Source organism: Schistocerca serialis, chromosome 3 (assembly GCF_023864345.2).
Source record: "Schistocerca serialis cubense isolate TAMUIC-IGC-003099 chromosome 3, iqSchSeri2.2, whole genome shotgun sequence".
In the NCBI taxonomy this organism is placed as follows: domain Eukaryota; kingdom Metazoa; phylum Arthropoda; class Insecta; order Orthoptera; family Acrididae; genus Schistocerca; species Schistocerca serialis.
In genome coordinates, this window is record NC_064640.1 from 775,567,866 (window position 1) to 775,584,588 (window position 16,723).

The following is a 16,723-nucleotide window of genomic DNA, read 5'->3' on the forward strand; positions in this document are numbered from 1 at the left end:
GCCCTGCTCAGCGAGGAAAGACTGAATCTCCTCGTCAGTCAATCCGGCGAGGGATCTAGTATAGACCACACCACGAGACGAATTCAAAGTTCGGTGAGCCTCCACCCGGACAGGGAACGTGTACAGGAGTGTGGCTCGAAGCAGTTTCTGTGCCTGAAAGGCGCTCTCAGTTTCTAGTAACAAGGTACCATTACGCAACCTTGTACAAGACTTAACAGTACCGGTTATGGCATCTACGCCCTTCTGGATAACTAAAGGGTTGACAGAAGAAAAATCCTTTCTGTCCTCAGATCGAGAAACGACGAGGAACTGTGGGGCAGGCGGTAGTACTTTTGTCACTGTTGGCTGGTCATGTTTACGTTTGTGGGCAGAAGTCGAGAGAGAAGATAAATCCATTGTGGAGGAATCCCCCATGATTGCCAGCGTCTCTGATGGCGCGCTCCTTCCTTATGGGGACCCTCTCAGAGGTCACTCCCGCCTTAGGTGAATGTTTACACCTCAGGTCACACCTCCCGAGAAACAGACGGAGGGACCAATCGGCATGGTCAGAAGGTATAAGCTCAGGCAATCACACCTCCCTTGGCCTGGCCTTTACCAGGGGGTACGTGCGTGCCTTACTTTTCTACCCAGGGCGGGGAATCACGCGTTACCCCATCACCGGCTATGCGTGCGAACGCGTGAGTCGGCCTTCAGGCGCGCATAGGGAGGAAGGAAGAAGAGGAAAAGGAAGAGAGAGAGGACAAGATGTCTCCACCAGAGGAGGCAAGGCGAAGAAGGCAAGGCGAAGAAGGCAAGGCGAAGAAGGCAAGGCGAAGAAGGCAAGGCGAAGAAGGCAAGGCGAAGAAGGCAAGGCGAAGAAGGCAAGGAGAAGAAGGCAAGGAGAAGAAGGCAAGGAGAAGAAGGCAAGGAGAAGAAGGCAAGGAGAAGAAGGCAAGGAGAAGAAGGCAAGGAGAAGAAGGCAAGGAGAAGAAGGCAAGGAGAAGAAGGCAAGGAGAAGAAGGCAAGGAGAAGAAGGCAAGGAGAAGAAGGCAAGGAGAAGAAGGCAAGGAGAAGAAGGCAAGGAGAAGAAGGCAAGGAGAAGAAGGCAAGGAGAAGAAGGCAAGGAGAAGAAGGCAAGGAGAAGAAGGCAAGGAGAAGAAGGCAAGGAGAAGAAGGCAAGGAGAAGAAGGCAAGGAGAAGAAGGCAAGGAGAAGAAGGCAAGGAGAAGAAGGCAAGGAGAAGAAGGCAAGGAGAAGAAGGCAAGGAGAAGAAGGCAAGGAGAAGAAGGCAAGGAGAAGAAGGCAAGGAGAAGAAGGCAAGGAGAAGAAGGCAAGGAGAAGAAGGCAAGGAGAAGAAGGCAAGGAGAAGAAGGCAAGGAGAAGAAGGCAAGGAGAAGAAGGCAAGGAGAAGAAGGCAAGGAGAAGAAGGCAAGGAGAAGAAGGCAAGGAGAAGAAGGCAAGGAGAAGAAGGCAAGGAGAAGAAGGCAAGGAGAAGAAGGCAAGGAGAAGAAGGCAAGGAGAAGAAGGCAAGGAGAAGAAGGCAAGGAGAAGAAGGCAAGGAGAAGAAGGCAAGGAGAAGAAGGCAAGGAGAAGAAGGCAAGGAGAAGAAGGCAAGGAGAAGAAGGCAAGGAGAAGAAGGCAAGGAGAAGAAGGCAAGGAGAAGAAGGCAAGGAGAAGAAGGCAAGGAGAAGAAGGCAAGGAGAAGAAGGCAAGGAGAAGAAGGCAAGGAGAAGAAGGCAAGGAGAAGAAGGCAAGGAGAAGAAGGCAAGGAGAAGAAGGCAAGGAGAAGAAGGCAAGGAGAAGAAGGCAAGGAGAAGAAGGCAAGGAGAAGAAGGCAAGGAGAAGAAGGCAAGGAGAAGAAGGCAAGGAGAAGAAGGCAAGGAGAAGAAGGCAAGGAGAAGAAGGCAAGGAGAAGAAGGCAAGGAGAAGAAGGCAAGGAGAAGAAGGCAAGGAGAAGAAGGCAAGGAGAAGAAGGCAAGGAGAAGAAGGCAAGGAGAAGAAGGCAAGGAGAAGAAGGCAAGGAGAAGAAGGCAAGGAGAAGAAGGCAAGGAGAAGAAGGCAAGGAGAAGAAGGCAAGGAGAAGAAGGCAAGGAGAAGAAGGCAAGGAGAAGAAGGCAAGGAGAAGAAGGCAAGGAGAAGAAGGCAAGGAGAAGAAGGCAAGGAGAAGAAGGCAAGGAGAAGAAGGCAAGGAGAAGAAGGCAAGGAGAAGAAGGCAAGGAGAAGAAGGCAAGGAGAAGAAGGCAAGGAGAAGAAGGCAAGGAGAAGAAGGCAAGGAGAAGAAGGCAAGGAGAAGAAGGCAAGGAGAAGAAGGCAAGGAGAAGAAGGCAAGGAGAAGAAGGCAAGGAGAAGAAGGCAAGGAGAAGAAGGCAAGGAGAAGAAGGCAAGGAGAAGAAGGCAAGGAGAAGAAGGCAAGGAGAAGAAGGCAAGGAGAAGAAGGCAAGGAGAAGAAGGCAAGGAGAAGAAGGCAAGGAGAAGAAGGCAAGGAGAAGAAGGCAAGGAGAAGAAGGCAAGGAGAAGAAGGCAAGGAGAAGAAGGCAAGGAGAAGAAGGCAAGGAGAAGAAGGCAAGGAGAAGAAGGCAAGGAGAAGAAGGCAAGGAGAAGAAGGCAAGGAGAAGAAGGCAAGGAGAAGAAGGCAAGGAGAAGAAGGCAAGGAGAAGAAGGCAAGGAGAAGAAGGCAAGGAGAAGAAGGCAAGGAGAAGAAGGCAAGGAGAAGAAGGCAAGGAGAAGAAGGCAAGGAGAAGAAGGCAAGGAGAAGAAGGCAAGGAGAAGAAGGCAAGGAGAAGAAGGCAAGGAGAAGAAGGCAAGGAGAAGAAGGCAAGGAGAAGAAGGCAAGGAGAAGAAGGCAAGGAGAAGAAGGCAAGGAGAAGAAGGCAAGGAGAAGAAGGCAAGGAGAAGAAGGCAAGGAGAAGAAGGCAAGGAGAAGAAGGCAAGGAGAAGAAGGCAAGGAGAAGAAGGCAAGGAGAAGAAGGCAAGGAGAAGAAGGCAAGGAGAAGAAGGCAAGGAGAAGAAGGCAAGGAGAAGAAGGCAAGGAGAAGAAGGCAAGGAGAAGAAGGCAAGGAGAAGAAGGCAAGGAGAAGAAGGCAAGGAGAAGAAGGCAAGGAGAAGAAGGCAAGGAGAAGAAGGCAAGGAGAAGAAGGCAAGGAGAAGAAGGCAAGGAGAAGAAGGCAAGGAGAAGAAGGCAAGGAGAAGAAGGCAAGGAGAAGAAGGCAAGGAGAAGAAGGCAAGGAGAAGAAGGCAAGGAGAAGAAGGCAAGGAGAAGAAGGCAAGGAGAAGAAGGCAAGGAGAAGAAGGCAAGGAGAAGAAGGCAAGGAGAAGAAGGCAAGGAGAAGAAGGCAAGGAGAAGAAGGCAAGGAGAAGAAGGCAAGGAGAAGAAGGCAAGGAGAAGAAGGCAAGGAGAAGAAGGCAAGGAGAAGAAGGCAAGGAGAAGAAGGCAAGGAGAAGAAGGCAAGGAGAAGAAGGCAAGGAGAAGAAGGCAAGGAGAAGAAGGCAAGGAGAAGAAGGCAAGGAGAAGAAGGCAAGGAGAAGAAGGCAAGGAGAAGAAGGCAAGGAGAAGAAGGCAAGGAGAAGAAGGCAAGGAGAAGAAGGCAAGGAGAAGAAGGCAAGGAGAAGAAGGCAAGGAGAAGAAGGCAAGGAGAAGAAGGCAAGGAGAAGAAGGCAAGGAGAAGAAGGCAAGGAGAAGAAGGCAAGGAGAAGAAGGCAAGGAGAAGAAGGCAAGGAGAAGAAGGCAAGGAGAAGAAGGCAAGGAGAAGAAGGCAAGGAGAAGAAGGCAAGGAGAAGAAGGCAAGGAGAAGAAGGCAAGGAGAAGAAGGCAAGGAGAAGAAGGCAAGGAGAAGAAGGCAAGGAGAAGAAGGCAAGGAGAAGAAGGCAAGGAGAAGAAGGCAAGGAGAAGAAGGCAAGGAGAAGAAGGCAAGGAGAAGAAGGCAAGGAGAAGAAGGCAAGGAGAAGAAGGCAAGGAGAAGAAGGCAAGGAGAAGAAGGCAAGGAGAAGAAGGCAAGGAGAAGAAGGCAAGGAGAAGAAGGCAAGGAGAAGAAGGCAAGGAGAAGAAGGCAAGGAGAAGAAGGCAAGGAGAAGAAGGCAAGGAGAAGAAGGCAAGGAGAAGAAGGCAAGGAGAAGAAGGCAAGGAGAAGAAGGCAAGGAGAAGAAGGCAAGGAGAAGAAGGCAAGGAGAAGAAGGCAAGGAGAAGAAGGCAAGGAGAAGAAGGCAAGGAGAAGAAGGCAAGGAGAAGAAGGCAAGGAGAAGAAGGCAAGGAGAAGAAGGCAAGGAGAAGAAGGCAAGGAGAAGAAGGCAAGGAGAAGAAGGCAAGGAGAAGAAGGCAAGGAGAAGAAGGCAAGGAGAAGAAGGCAAGGAGAAGAAGGCAAGGAGAAGAAGGCAAGGAGAAGAAGGCAAGGAGAAGAAGGCAAGGAGAAGAAGGCAAGGAGAAGAAGGCAAGGAGAAGAAGGCAAGGAGAAGAAGGCAAGGAGAAGAAGGCAAGGAGAAGAAGGCAAGGAGAAGAAGGCAAGGAGAAGAAGGCAAGGAGAAGAAGGCAAGGAGAAGAAGGCAAGGAGAAGAAGGCAAGGAGAAGAAGGCAAGGAGAAGAAGGCAAGGAGAAGAAGGCAAGGAGAAGAAGGCAAGGAGAAGAAGGCAAGGAGAAGAAGGCAAGGAGAAGAAGGCAAGGAGAAGAAGGCAAGGAGAAGAAGGCAAGGAGAAGAAGGCAAGGAGAAGAAGGCAAGGAGAAGAAGGCAAGGAGAAGAAGGCAAGGAGAAGAAGGCAAGGAGAAGAAGGCAAGGAGAAGAAGGCAAGGAGAAGAAGGCAAGGAGAAGAAGGCAAGGAGAAGAAGGCAAGGAGAAGAAGGCAAGGAGAAGAAGGCAAGGAGAAGAAGGCAAGGAGAAGAAGGCAAGGAGAAGAAGGCAAGGAGAAGAAGGCAAGGAGAAGAAGGCAAGGAGAAGAAGGCAAGGAGAAGAAGGCAAGGAGAAGAAGGCAAGGCACCCGAGCCAGATACAGTTAAACACCAGAAGATGATGTTGCCGTTGTGGAGCACAGATGTTGAAGCAGTTTGTTATGAATGGAATCTGGGCCAGGGGCCGTATCATGAGAAGAAGATAGAGCAGAAAGAAATTCCCATTCAGTAAAAGGTTTGTTGTAAGATTCTGACTCAAGTAGTGAAACATAAGATGGGAACTTCAGCCCACTGTTTTTGATGAAGGAAAGCAGCTGGATAGGAGGCTGACACTGATGCCACTGCAAAATGGGTAGCAAGATGTTCTGCAAGAACTAATGGGTCCATACAAATGCCATCTGGGAGGTGAAGGCCTGGGAGGGTGGACTGCCGATGGCAACCTTGGAGAGAGCGAAGTGTAGCCCACACCCGTGACAGAGGGACAGTAGAACCAAGGGAAGAAACAAATCTTTCCCAACATATCCGCTTGCTCTGTTTGATTAAATAACGGGGTTTAGCGCGAAGGCGTTTAAAGGTAATAAGGCTGGCTACAGATGGGTGCCTCTTAAACTTTGCAAAGCTCGACAGCGATCACAGATGGCAATGGCTGTACTCCACCATGGGACTTGCCAGCGACGAAATGGTCCAGATGAGCGCAGGACAGCAAGGTTAGCAGCGCGAACAATCGCGTCACACATGTCACGTAGGACGTCATCAATACAACCCAACAAAGAGGGAGAAAACACGACCTGTGCAGTATATACAGGCCAATCGGCGCGTTGGAAAGACCAACGAGGTAACCTGCCCATCAGGGAGCGGGAAGGGAGCGAGATAATCAACAGGTAATGGTCACTATCACAAATGTCGTCGTGTGGCGACCAGTGTAATGAAGGGAAGAGAGAGGGAGAAGAAAGAGAAAGATCAATGGCAGAAAAGGTACCATGACCAGCACTGAAATGAGTAGGGGAGCCATCATTAAGAAGGCACAGGTCGTGGTCTGCAATAAATTGGTCTATAAGAAGACCTCGCCTAGATGGAAAGGCACTGCCCCACAAGGGATGATTAGCATTAAAATCCCCAAGGAGGAGGAAGGGAGGAGGAAGTTGCTGAAGAAGGGCAGTTAAGGCAGCAGGTGTAAGAGTCCTGTAAGGAGGGAGATAAAAATCGCAAACTGTGACCGCAGAGTCTATGTGGACCCTAACAGCAACTGCTTCCAATGTAGTTTGAAGAGGAATCCACGTGCTAGCAATGTCTGTACGGACCAACGTACAAACGCCACCAGAAGCCTGCAGAGGTCCGACCCGATTTCGACAGAAAACACGGAACCCACGGAGGGTCGATGAGTGAGCATCAGTAAAATGAGATTCCTGGAGAACCACACAAGCTGCAGAGTAGGACGAAAGAAGGGATTTCAGTTCCTGAAGGTGACGATAGTATCCATTACAATTCCATTGGAGAACCACAGAACGATGGTTTAAATGGGGGCTGAACACGCTAAATCCAGTCATACCACTGGGTCCCCATCCGTCACCGACAAGGAGGGGGCGACATCCATGAACGACAGGTCAGAATCCGGTTGTTAAGTCGGGGAAGGTACCTCCGGTGACACCAGAGGCTCTTTGTCCCAGGACTTATGTTTCTTCTTCTTTTCAGGCTGAGATTGAGGAGGGCTGTGTGGCATAAAGGAGCCAGCTGCAGCAAGATCAGGAACAGAAAGAGACTGGGCGACCTGGGGGCCGACAGACCGCGGCTCTTGCGGTCGTCGCGCGGCAGCAGACCTTTGGCCTGGAAGGTGCCAGGAAGGGGCATCCTGGGAGAGGCGCCGTTGACCGGCAGACGCCGAAGGAGTGGGACACTTCTCTGGCTGGGGAGGGGGAGCAGCGCCCAGGGGGGGGACGTGTGGGAGCCGCAGGGGAGGGGGGAGGAGAGGGGTTCGGGATGGGGGTAAGGAAGAGAGAGGAAGGGGTGAAGATGTAACCAAGGCGTAACTAGATGTCATGGACACATGGTGCAATCGTGCATATTTCTTACGGGCCTCTGTGTAGCTTAAACGATCAAGAGACTTATACTCCTGTATCTTTTTTTCTTTCTTATATACTGGGCAATCTGGTGAACGTGGAGAATGACTACCATGACAATTTACACATACAGGAGGGGGAACACAGGGACTCCCCTCATGGAGTGGACGTCCACAGTCACCACAGAGAGGGGCCTGTGAACAGTGGGAAGACATGTGTCCAAAACCCTAGCACTTAGAACACCTCATAGGTGGGATGTACAGCTTCACATCACATCGATAAACCATAATCTTAACTTTCTCTGGGAGGGTATCCCCTTCAAAGGCCAGGATAAGGGCACCAGTATCAATGCGATTGTCTTTAGGACCCTTCTGGACACGCTGAACAAAGTGAACACCACGCCGTTCGAGATTGTCCCGAAGTTCCTCATCAGTTTGAAGGATGAGGTCCCTGTGAAAAATCACACCTTGTACCATATTTAGAGTCTGGTGGGGGGTAATGGACACAGGAATTGTGCCAAGATGGGTACAGGCACGAAGGGCTGCAGATTGGGCAGCTGAAGCAGTTTTTATCAGCAATGGACCCGACCACATCTTGCTCAGGGAGTCCACTTCACCAAACTTGTCTTCAATGTGTTCCACAAAGAATAAAGGTTTGTTATTGGTGGAAGTATCTCTATCAGTCCTGGTGCAAACTAGGTAACAGGGAAAGGTTTCGCCCTGAGCCGACGGGCCTGACCCTCTTCCCAGGGGGTAGCCATGGAAGTGAAGGCTGAAGGGGGCAAGAGAAGAAGCACTTGAGTCAGTTCCACACAGAGACGGCCGCAGAAGAACGGCCAGAGTTGTGGACCCATATGCATTTCATTTGCATAGCATCCGCCCTGATACCACCCACTCTGATCAGGGTCTCCTCACAGGCGCCACCCAGCCACAGCAAGGGCCGTCTGGCATGGCAGCCATTGCTGAGAGTTCTGATGCTCCAGGATGACGAGCAACCATTCCAAGGCATGCATGAGGTGGTCACAGCTCAGGTATCAGAAGTGTGATCCCTGTGTGTTCAGGGGGCTCAACCAAAAGGGTACATAGCGACCCCACCACATGGGCTGGCTACCGTGCTGGCTATGTACCCTAGCATCAGACAGCGACATGAAAGAAAAGGTGGAATGTACTAGGAGGGCGCACGTTGGAGACACTAGGTAAGGTGAACTTCCCCAAATGGCTCACACTACAGAGGAGAAATTTTGTAATGGATGTCAAACCCCAGAGGGGGACCAAGGAATGCCACAAGGAGGAGATGATTACGCAACAAAGCCGGAGTGTAAAACCAACAGAACCAGGAGGATAGCGGGGGCCAACATAAGCAAGGACACCAAGAGAGTGATAGGAGGGGGCGACGGGAAAGAACCAAGGAGGGGAAAGGAGGGAGAGGGAAAGGAAATGCAGCCCTGGAGAGAGAGAGAGAGAGAGAGAGAGAGAGAGAGAGAGAGAGAGAGAAGGCTGCAATAGCTAGGGGCCCCGTGCTCGCCACTCGTGTATCCACAAAAGAGTTGTGGACCCCCTGGGGGGGGGGGGTTAAGTGGGCATTTAGGTAATTGAGTCTTCAAGTTAGGAGCGTTTCGCTGTCAGTCTTGAGGTTTGTCGAATGCGTTATTTTACAAGTAAACGACCACCTATAGTCGATTCAACGAAGAAACTTTATAAGCAAAATTCATGTCGTCGCAAACTGTACAGAGGCCATGGTGTTGGGGGGCGGAGGTGAGAGCCGAGTGTAGTCATGAACATACTGAAATTCTTCACCAATAGGGTGTGACGATAGCTCGGGTTTTTCTTTGGTATCTCGAAAACTGGGTTGTCTGACGAAAGTGTTTCGCACTACAGATTTTAACAATATTACATTTCCTACAATATAAGTTCTATACATTTATCTCCAGAATTAGGTTTTCGCGTTGCAAAGAATGGCAAATCGCAAGGTGTTTAGAAACACACAAAATTAACATTAAATTACGTGTGTTAAGAAAAAATGTTTAGGCCACATCTAACTGTAGCAGAAGCCTTTTTCAGGAGTAAGTTGTGTTCTGGGGTGGAACTGGCTTGTAGTGCAGGGATGCAGCTGAGGTAGGTAGGTCGCCGTATTATTGTCTTGCACTGTGCACGTCCATAGGCCCCCAGAACTGACAAGCAAGAACGCAAATCATCCCCCCTACCGCACTACGTCATTAGAAACAACTACACGGCATTTCATGCAGCTATACCGACCCTTAAGCATTTCGCCTTATGAATCATTGGCGACAATGTGCGGACAGGTCTTTGTGATATCTTTTCCCAGCGAATTAACACTGCATCGAATAGAGATGTATTACCAGTTCTAACCCAAAAACGCTTATTGTCAGGGTTAATGTAGATCTTCCGACTGTTCTACATCCTGTCCATTTCTCTTATGTGAGTGAACAGAACTTCATTGAACTCCTGTTTATGTAGTGGAGTTGTTTTCGGTTTATTAAGCGTGTACTTATTTGCTATCAAGTGAGATTTGAAAAGCTCAACAGCTAGAGCGGTTAACTGTCTCCCACACTGATTAGCCTACCACAAATATACTGTCAATATATGTTCCAACAATGTTGATTTGATTTCTCTCCTGTGCTTTGCTACCACGTTTTTCACAGCTTGAAGGTATAATGCATCACCACCTCAGCCTCTGCACTCAACATCTGAAGAAGCAGAAAGGCTGAAATTGGCTGTCTGTGAAAGGTCACTTTGATGTTATGAAACTACAGATGTCTGAACAGAAACGAAGCAATGCAATACAGCAAATCATGTTTTAAACTAACATGCTCAGCCTTATCCCATTTTACATTGATACCCATCTTCCACAGTACATTGGTGTTGTCAATTAAGCGGCTCCATTGAGGTTAGGTCACTGTAGCACTGCTACGAATTGCTGAATGGAAGAGATTTATGCATCCAATCCTTAAAAATTATGAGAAGTGCGATAACTTATGCAGTCAACGACAGGGCGGCGATTGCAGCGGCAGCAAGATGCCTCAGTTACCAATCCAACCTCTTTCCAATTAACTCTTCGAAGGTAACTGACATTCAAATGAAGCTCTTCTCATCCTGTATTTATAGGATCGTATTTTGCATAAAAGCTCGCTAACAACTAAATAATTAGACTGAAAATACCTGGAATATCTGAACACGAGCTGAGCAAAGTTCATTTGTCTACATACGTAACAGAACTGGAGAGGAAATGCTGGAGAGCTATCCCAACTGAAATAGCAAGTAGTGCTGGCGGTAGAAGTTTCATTTTCTGCGAGAACGGCACTATTTAGGATGATATCTAAAAATCAGTTTCCCTGTAGCCGTAAAATAGTGTGCAGCGATTTACATCTAACCTGTCCACAAACATTCCTTCCGTAAATGTTAGCAATTCGTATCTGTATCCCATGCAGCGTTAATGCTCTTTGTGCAAATTAATTATCCAACTGGCGCGTCCGCGCACACTGTCACCAGTGACTCGCAGGGCGAGCTGCAGAAGGGTCAGTTTATCTTTGTGACAAACCGAGTAGTTGCTTTTTCTGACGTGCGGTTGGAGGACTGGGGAATTGCCTGCTCGTTCTTCCTTTTGCAGACCTATGAAAGAAACAAGATGACCGCAATACGGCAACCTACCTAAGGCTTCGTATCACCTCCCTTTCCATATCACGCCCCCAGAACACACTTCACCCTTTATTACAGTCTTCCTGCATTTAGATATGGTACAAACCCTCAATATTCCTCCTTAACCCACTTTATTCAACAATAAACAAATTTTATAATATTAGAACTATTTTTAGTAAGCGATTTTCCGTCTTCTGCAGCATTGTAACTAGTATTAGAGAGACTAGGACCGTTTTTGTAAGACATTTAATGAAGCATAATTTTGTACTGGAGATGGCTGTTGCTAGAGCACGCGGTTTACGAGTTATTCAATAAAAACACGAATGAGCTTCAAACACATTCAAGGGGCGGGGATTTTAGGGTGTAGCTCATGACACTTCCTACAACTACAAAAACTTGCGATTTAACTCAGTCTTTCCCCAGTTGACATGTTTTTCGTCTTCGTTCTTAATAAGACATGAAATCCGTAACATGGAAATAAGCTACCTCAGTTTATTTCGATATAGCTCCTTGCACAATGCACTATCCTGTCGAAGTTTCACTAGTCTGTAACGCCCACGACAGGCTTTATTTCTGAGAGACTTCTTACGACAGCCGGAAAGAAAGTTACATTGGGGCTAAAGCTGATACGAGGTAGGATGCTAGTCGTCTCATTACGTGACTTCCGGAGGGACATGACTGATTTAAGCATGACCTCAACACCAAAGTAGTTAAAGATACACGAGAATGTATCAAACATTCCATTCGATGTTACCGTATCTTAAAGGCAATTAGAAAGTTGTTCCAAAGTGACTTCTAAAGGGGTTGACATTTTAAAAACATTATAAATAAACATGAGCCTCTTAATATTAAACACGAAAGTGCTATGATAGATGGATTATGCTATTTGTATGATCTTTGGAGTGTTCACCAGTTGATATATATAGCAACGAGATCGATGTAAACAGTGGCGCATATATATAGCAGGTAACGAAGCTGTCCAGAGCAACCGGTTCTCTAACGAGGTGGTTGCGAACAGCCTCCCCTACTGCTTGTCTACCCCAGTCGCTCAACCTCAGTGCAGGTGTTGTCACCGTTTCTCAGACAGTGTCGTCGATAGCTTTCGTTCCGTGCGTTTTCCTATACGACTTGTGTTCTATGCAGTGTACACGATGGAAGTGGTAACAACAAAAGGCAGGCCGTGTCTTATCAAGGATGGTCATCGCTACCGTATTTATAGGAGAAATGAATATACGAACTGGATGTGCGTCCATTATGAACGGAGTAGGTGCAAAGGCCATTTAAAAATTGCAAATTGTGAAATCTTTGCTCAACAGCAACATTCTTGCCCACCTGACAACATGTAGAGAAGAAAGACTACATAATTGCAGTAAAAGAGTTCGTGAAGAAAAGACAGTGCCTATAGCCCAAATTTTTAAGCAGGAATTTCAAGATTTGAAAGAAAGGATTAGAATTCGTGGCATATATTCCGAATTATGACAGCTCCAAGACTCATTTGTGTAAGGCGAGAAGAGCTATTGGGACAACCCAGAACCCTGGCTCTAGTTCGGAAATTCACCTTAGCGAAGACCTTTTGAAATTAATGGAAGGTAATAGTTTTTTGAATATTGATGGCTCCAGACAAGAGACTTAGTATTTGCTTGTAAAGAAGCAGAGAAAATCCTTTGTGACAATGGAACTGTGCTTATGGATGGGACATTTGACAGCTGTTCGAAACAGTTCAAACTATTTTACACAATCCATGTCGACATCGGAAGTACAGAAGACGCAACTAAGATATTTCCTGTTTTATTTGCTTTGCTGCCAGACGAAAGTCAAAATTCATACGAAAGACTTTTTCTGGATTGAAGTCTAAGATGCCTGAGTGGTCACCAAAAATTGCAATGCTAGATTTTGAAGTGCTACAATTAAAGCAATGAATTCAGTGTTTCCTGAAACAACTTTCCGGTTTTAATTTTCACTTTAACCAGTGCCTGTGGAAGAAGATACAGGAACTTTGATTAACGGAAGACTGCAGTGATAGGGAGGAAGTCCGATTGTTTTGTCGCATGTGTGCTGCAGTGGCACATCTTCCACTTAACACTGCCGATGAAGCGTGGATTTTAATAATGGAACAAATGCCCAGTGGAAAGAAGATCACAACATTTGCAGACTGTATGGTAGATCAGTGGATGGAAAATCCTAATATACCTATTGAAATGTGGAATGTTTTTAACCAACGACACAGAAGACGAATACTGTCTAAGGTTGGCATAGAAAACTCAGTCAGAAACATCCAAATGTGTACTTTCTGATTCAAAAGCTGACGGAGGAGGCAGTGAACGCTATTATTGAAATTAAAAGATCCAATTGGCCTACCTCTTCAAAAAAGGAAGAAGAGGTACATAGATCTTCACATATGAAGAGTCTGGAGATTTAAAAAGGTGTTTAAAATCTCTAGCCTTCTTACAAAAAATTGAAAAAATTACGATTGATAAGAAGAAAAGGTTATCAATTTGCTACTGTAATGTTTAACAATAAAAATAAAATGAAAAAATTTAAACATGCCTATGTACTACGTGCATAGCCAGTCCTAAGCCTTGATAGAATGTGAAGGAATGATATTTTCACGTCAGTCTGAATGTTCAGTTACAGTATTTTAGTCTAACACGAGCGTCACCACGGAGGGGGTCTAGAGATTCGAAAAGTTCGATGATAAATTTACCATGATTTGTGAAAAATTCTGGAATTTGCTGTGGTCCTTAAAAATATTGTTTCAAGACCGTATGTGTAAATGCAGCACACATTTTACCAGAATCAATAATTTCACAAAGTTAATTTGACGATTCTGGAGTTTCGTCATATGTCATACGAAACTATTTTTATTTGGCAGATCTCATTCACGAAAGTACGCTTTTAACGGTATTTCTAAAGTTCTAATACAAAATCTGCTATTTATTGAATTTTTAACAACAAAACTGAAATTTTACTTGGTAAATTTCGTACATAACATGGTCACTCGTCCTGTGAAGCTTCCAGAATTTTTGGTGAAAAAGGCGGAATGAGGACTCAGCTGGCTGCCCACTTTTCTGCCAGAGTCTCTTAAACACGATCATATTTGCATTTATTGTGCTCCAACAGGAGCATTTTTAAACTGGTTATTATGTAGTTCATTTTATAAAGATGAAATTCCAACTAGATGAACTTTGGTGGAGTCATCTATATTAAGCAACGAATTTTATCATCTGTAGACATCAAGAACAATAGTTATCGAGACTATACACCGCATCTAACCATAGGAAAATATTCTGTAATTTCTTTCAGATGAACACGACCATTGTCGCGTAAATCTTTAATTGATAGTAAACCCGGCGTTGCCCGGATATTTATTCATCCCAGTTCATCCCCTCTTCCCTTATGTCTTGTCGATTTAGTCCTATCTCGTCTATCCACCTGCTCCTTCCGTTCTCCTCTCCCTCCCCATCCATCTTCCCGTCTGTCAACCTCCTCCGCTTTTTCTAATAGTACATCAAATTCACAACAACTAATGTATTTATTACAGTGTTCCATTAGTCATTCACCAACTTCCCCCTTTGTTTACCTGCTGCTCCCTCTCTTTTAATCTGCTTCTCTCACGTCTCTGGATGCACCCCCTCCCTGCCCCCATCACGTTTTCCTCACCGTATATCTCCTCCTCTGCCTCTGTCATGCCATCTCTTTCCCCATTTATGAAAAATACGTATATCTGCTGACTTTCTTCCCGCGCCCGGGTTCCCGTGTTCGATTCCCGGCGGGGTCAGGGATTTTCTCTGCCTCATGATGACTGGGTGTTGTGTGATGTCCTTAGGTTAGTTAGGTTTAAGTAGTTCTAAGTTCTGGGGGACTGATGACCATAGATGTTAAGTCCCATAGTGCTCAGAGCCATTTGAACCATTTGCTAACTTTCATGCTCGTTGACGAAACTATGTTGAATTTATTTAAAAGTAGGACAACCCTCCGCCATCCAGCATACGTTGGCTTGTATAAATGCCTTCACCACGAAAACATACATGCATGAGCCAACTCCCAAGCTGATCAGTCAAACGGTGTGTAATTGTTTTAAGGTACCCTCCGCCATACACCGTATGAAATTTCACATAGATCGTGAGGTTCCCCTTGTTTTGAAGATCAAATGTACAAATTTTCATCAAGATTGGAGCAGCACTGTGGCTTTTGTTGAAATCCGTAAGTAAAGTACCCTCCACCACGCACTGAACGAAGTTTTATGTAGACAGTGACCTTCTTGGTTTGGGAAATAGGGATTAATTTTTATACACGCCGACTTAATTGCGAAACATAATAGATTCGAACAACGTTAATCTTGTAATGATTTCTGTCTTATAAGGGGCAACATAGCTATTAAATAATAGCAACGAGATTACGAGAGCAATCACTTTCAGAGTTACGTAAAATAACGTTATATCTTGTAAATTATGACAAAATGAAGATAAGCAATGTGGGACTTACTTCCGTTTGCGTTTGAAACACGCAGAACCGTGTGGTGAGGAGGGTGGGAGGGGGGCAGCAAGGGGAGCCTCAATTTGTTTTGCCGGCCTGGGCCTTTGACAGGTTTAGTGCGCCACTGCTCGTAGGAAACCCCACGACACCCTCATTCCTCCCCTCTCCCCAATCAAATGCCACCCATGTAATGTTTCAGTGGCGTTACGGTCCCGAACCCGTCCGCGCCGGACGATCTGTCAGTCGCGGATAGTAACTACCTAAATGCAGACGCCTAGCGACATGCACTACTGAAACTTTTTTATTTACTTATTTGTCTAACTCTCTTACATTAATCATACATTTAGATATTAGGTTATACCTGTCACCACGGTTTTAGCAATTCGATTTCAATTTGCGTTGTAGAAAAAGGAGTTTTTACATTCCAACAAGTGATTCGACGAAGTATTATAGTGAGTAGATTCAATGTACCTTGAAGAAAAAATGTATCACTAACGTATATCGACCTAAGGAAAGAGCTGAAGAGCAAAGTCTCATTTTAGGCTAGGATCTTGTGGCATGATTAGAATATTTCGACATCTGTTCTGGATAACGTGAGTGGGTCTTTTGTAATCTGCGAACTGATTCTTGAAAATTCTGACACTGCGAAGATTAATTTCCATTGGATTTTTAAAAATGATACCTAGCTATTCATTTAGAATCTTTAGAACTACAAATGCATTGCCGACCTCACCAATGATGGAATTAAATCACGAAAATTGTATTTCCATGTATTTATTTCAATGTGCAAGCCCTTTGCAAGTAACTAACATCCGTAAACCTATCACATAGTGCGTTCTTTCCTTGACAGTGTAAACTGGGATCATGTAAATGATCTTTAAAATTATTGGAAACGCTGATTCTGATCAAGTGAATCCTTCACCTCATCAAATTCTGCACTATCTGCTTTAACCTCCCTCTTTCAAAAATAAGATATTCTAACTGCACGAAAACGAGTTAAACATTTACCTGTACGCAACGAATTTCGCGATGAAACATTTCTCCGTATTAACTATTAATTTCTTTCAAAAAATGATTCGAGGGGACATTGATGGCTTTCAGCGCATTATATCTGTAATTTTCGTTACAGCTCACTGGACAGCAGTGACTTCCTCGTGGTGCTTGCTGATGGGTAACGCAAAGAAATTTTAAAGTACTCCGTCTTAATTTAGCAAAGAAATCATTTTCATTACCGACCACAGCTTCTGCACCATCGACACACACTGCAGAGCATTTTTTAAAAGTCAGTTTCGTCAACATTTAACTATTTCAATTATCCAAAACTGTTCTGAGCATCGCAACTAACGCTCACTGGAGGGGAGCATGTTGCGAACCACGCTTTGCCAGCCATGATTTGGGGGAAGGAAACCTGAATTTGGCTGTCTTGACAAAGGTCTGAAGCCTGCCACCAAATCTTACCTTAACCGATGCGCAGGCTATGAGTCTTCCACAAATATTATACAAACAGTTTCTGGAAGTTTCGTAAGTCTCTTACAATCCGCCCACAACCGCAGAAAGTTGTTGAATATTATCCTCTGCGATCGTTGCTGCGCCTTGGCCGTCTACATAATTTTTCCTTTCCCTACATTTCGATGGATCATTTTTCATTCTGGGGAACTGAGGGGGACTGAATTTGACACA

At 45.8% G+C, this 16,723-nt stretch overlaps 1 protein-coding gene across 1 annotated transcript in view; it reads left to right on the forward strand.

The window, feature by feature from the left end:
- The window catches only part of LOC126471221 (trichohyalin-like), a 167,239-nt gene extending 151,021 nt beyond the window's left edge, over positions 1 to 16,218 (forward strand). The window contains exons 4-5 of the mRNA XM_050099345.1: positions 802 to 4,934; positions 16,173 to 16,218. Coding sequence (XP_049955302.1) covers positions 802 to 4,934; positions 16,173 to 16,218 — 4,179 coding nt within the window. The remainder of the gene's footprint in view (positions 1 to 801; positions 4,935 to 16,172) is intronic.
- The last annotated feature ends 505 nt before the right edge of the window (positions 16,219 to 16,723 follow it).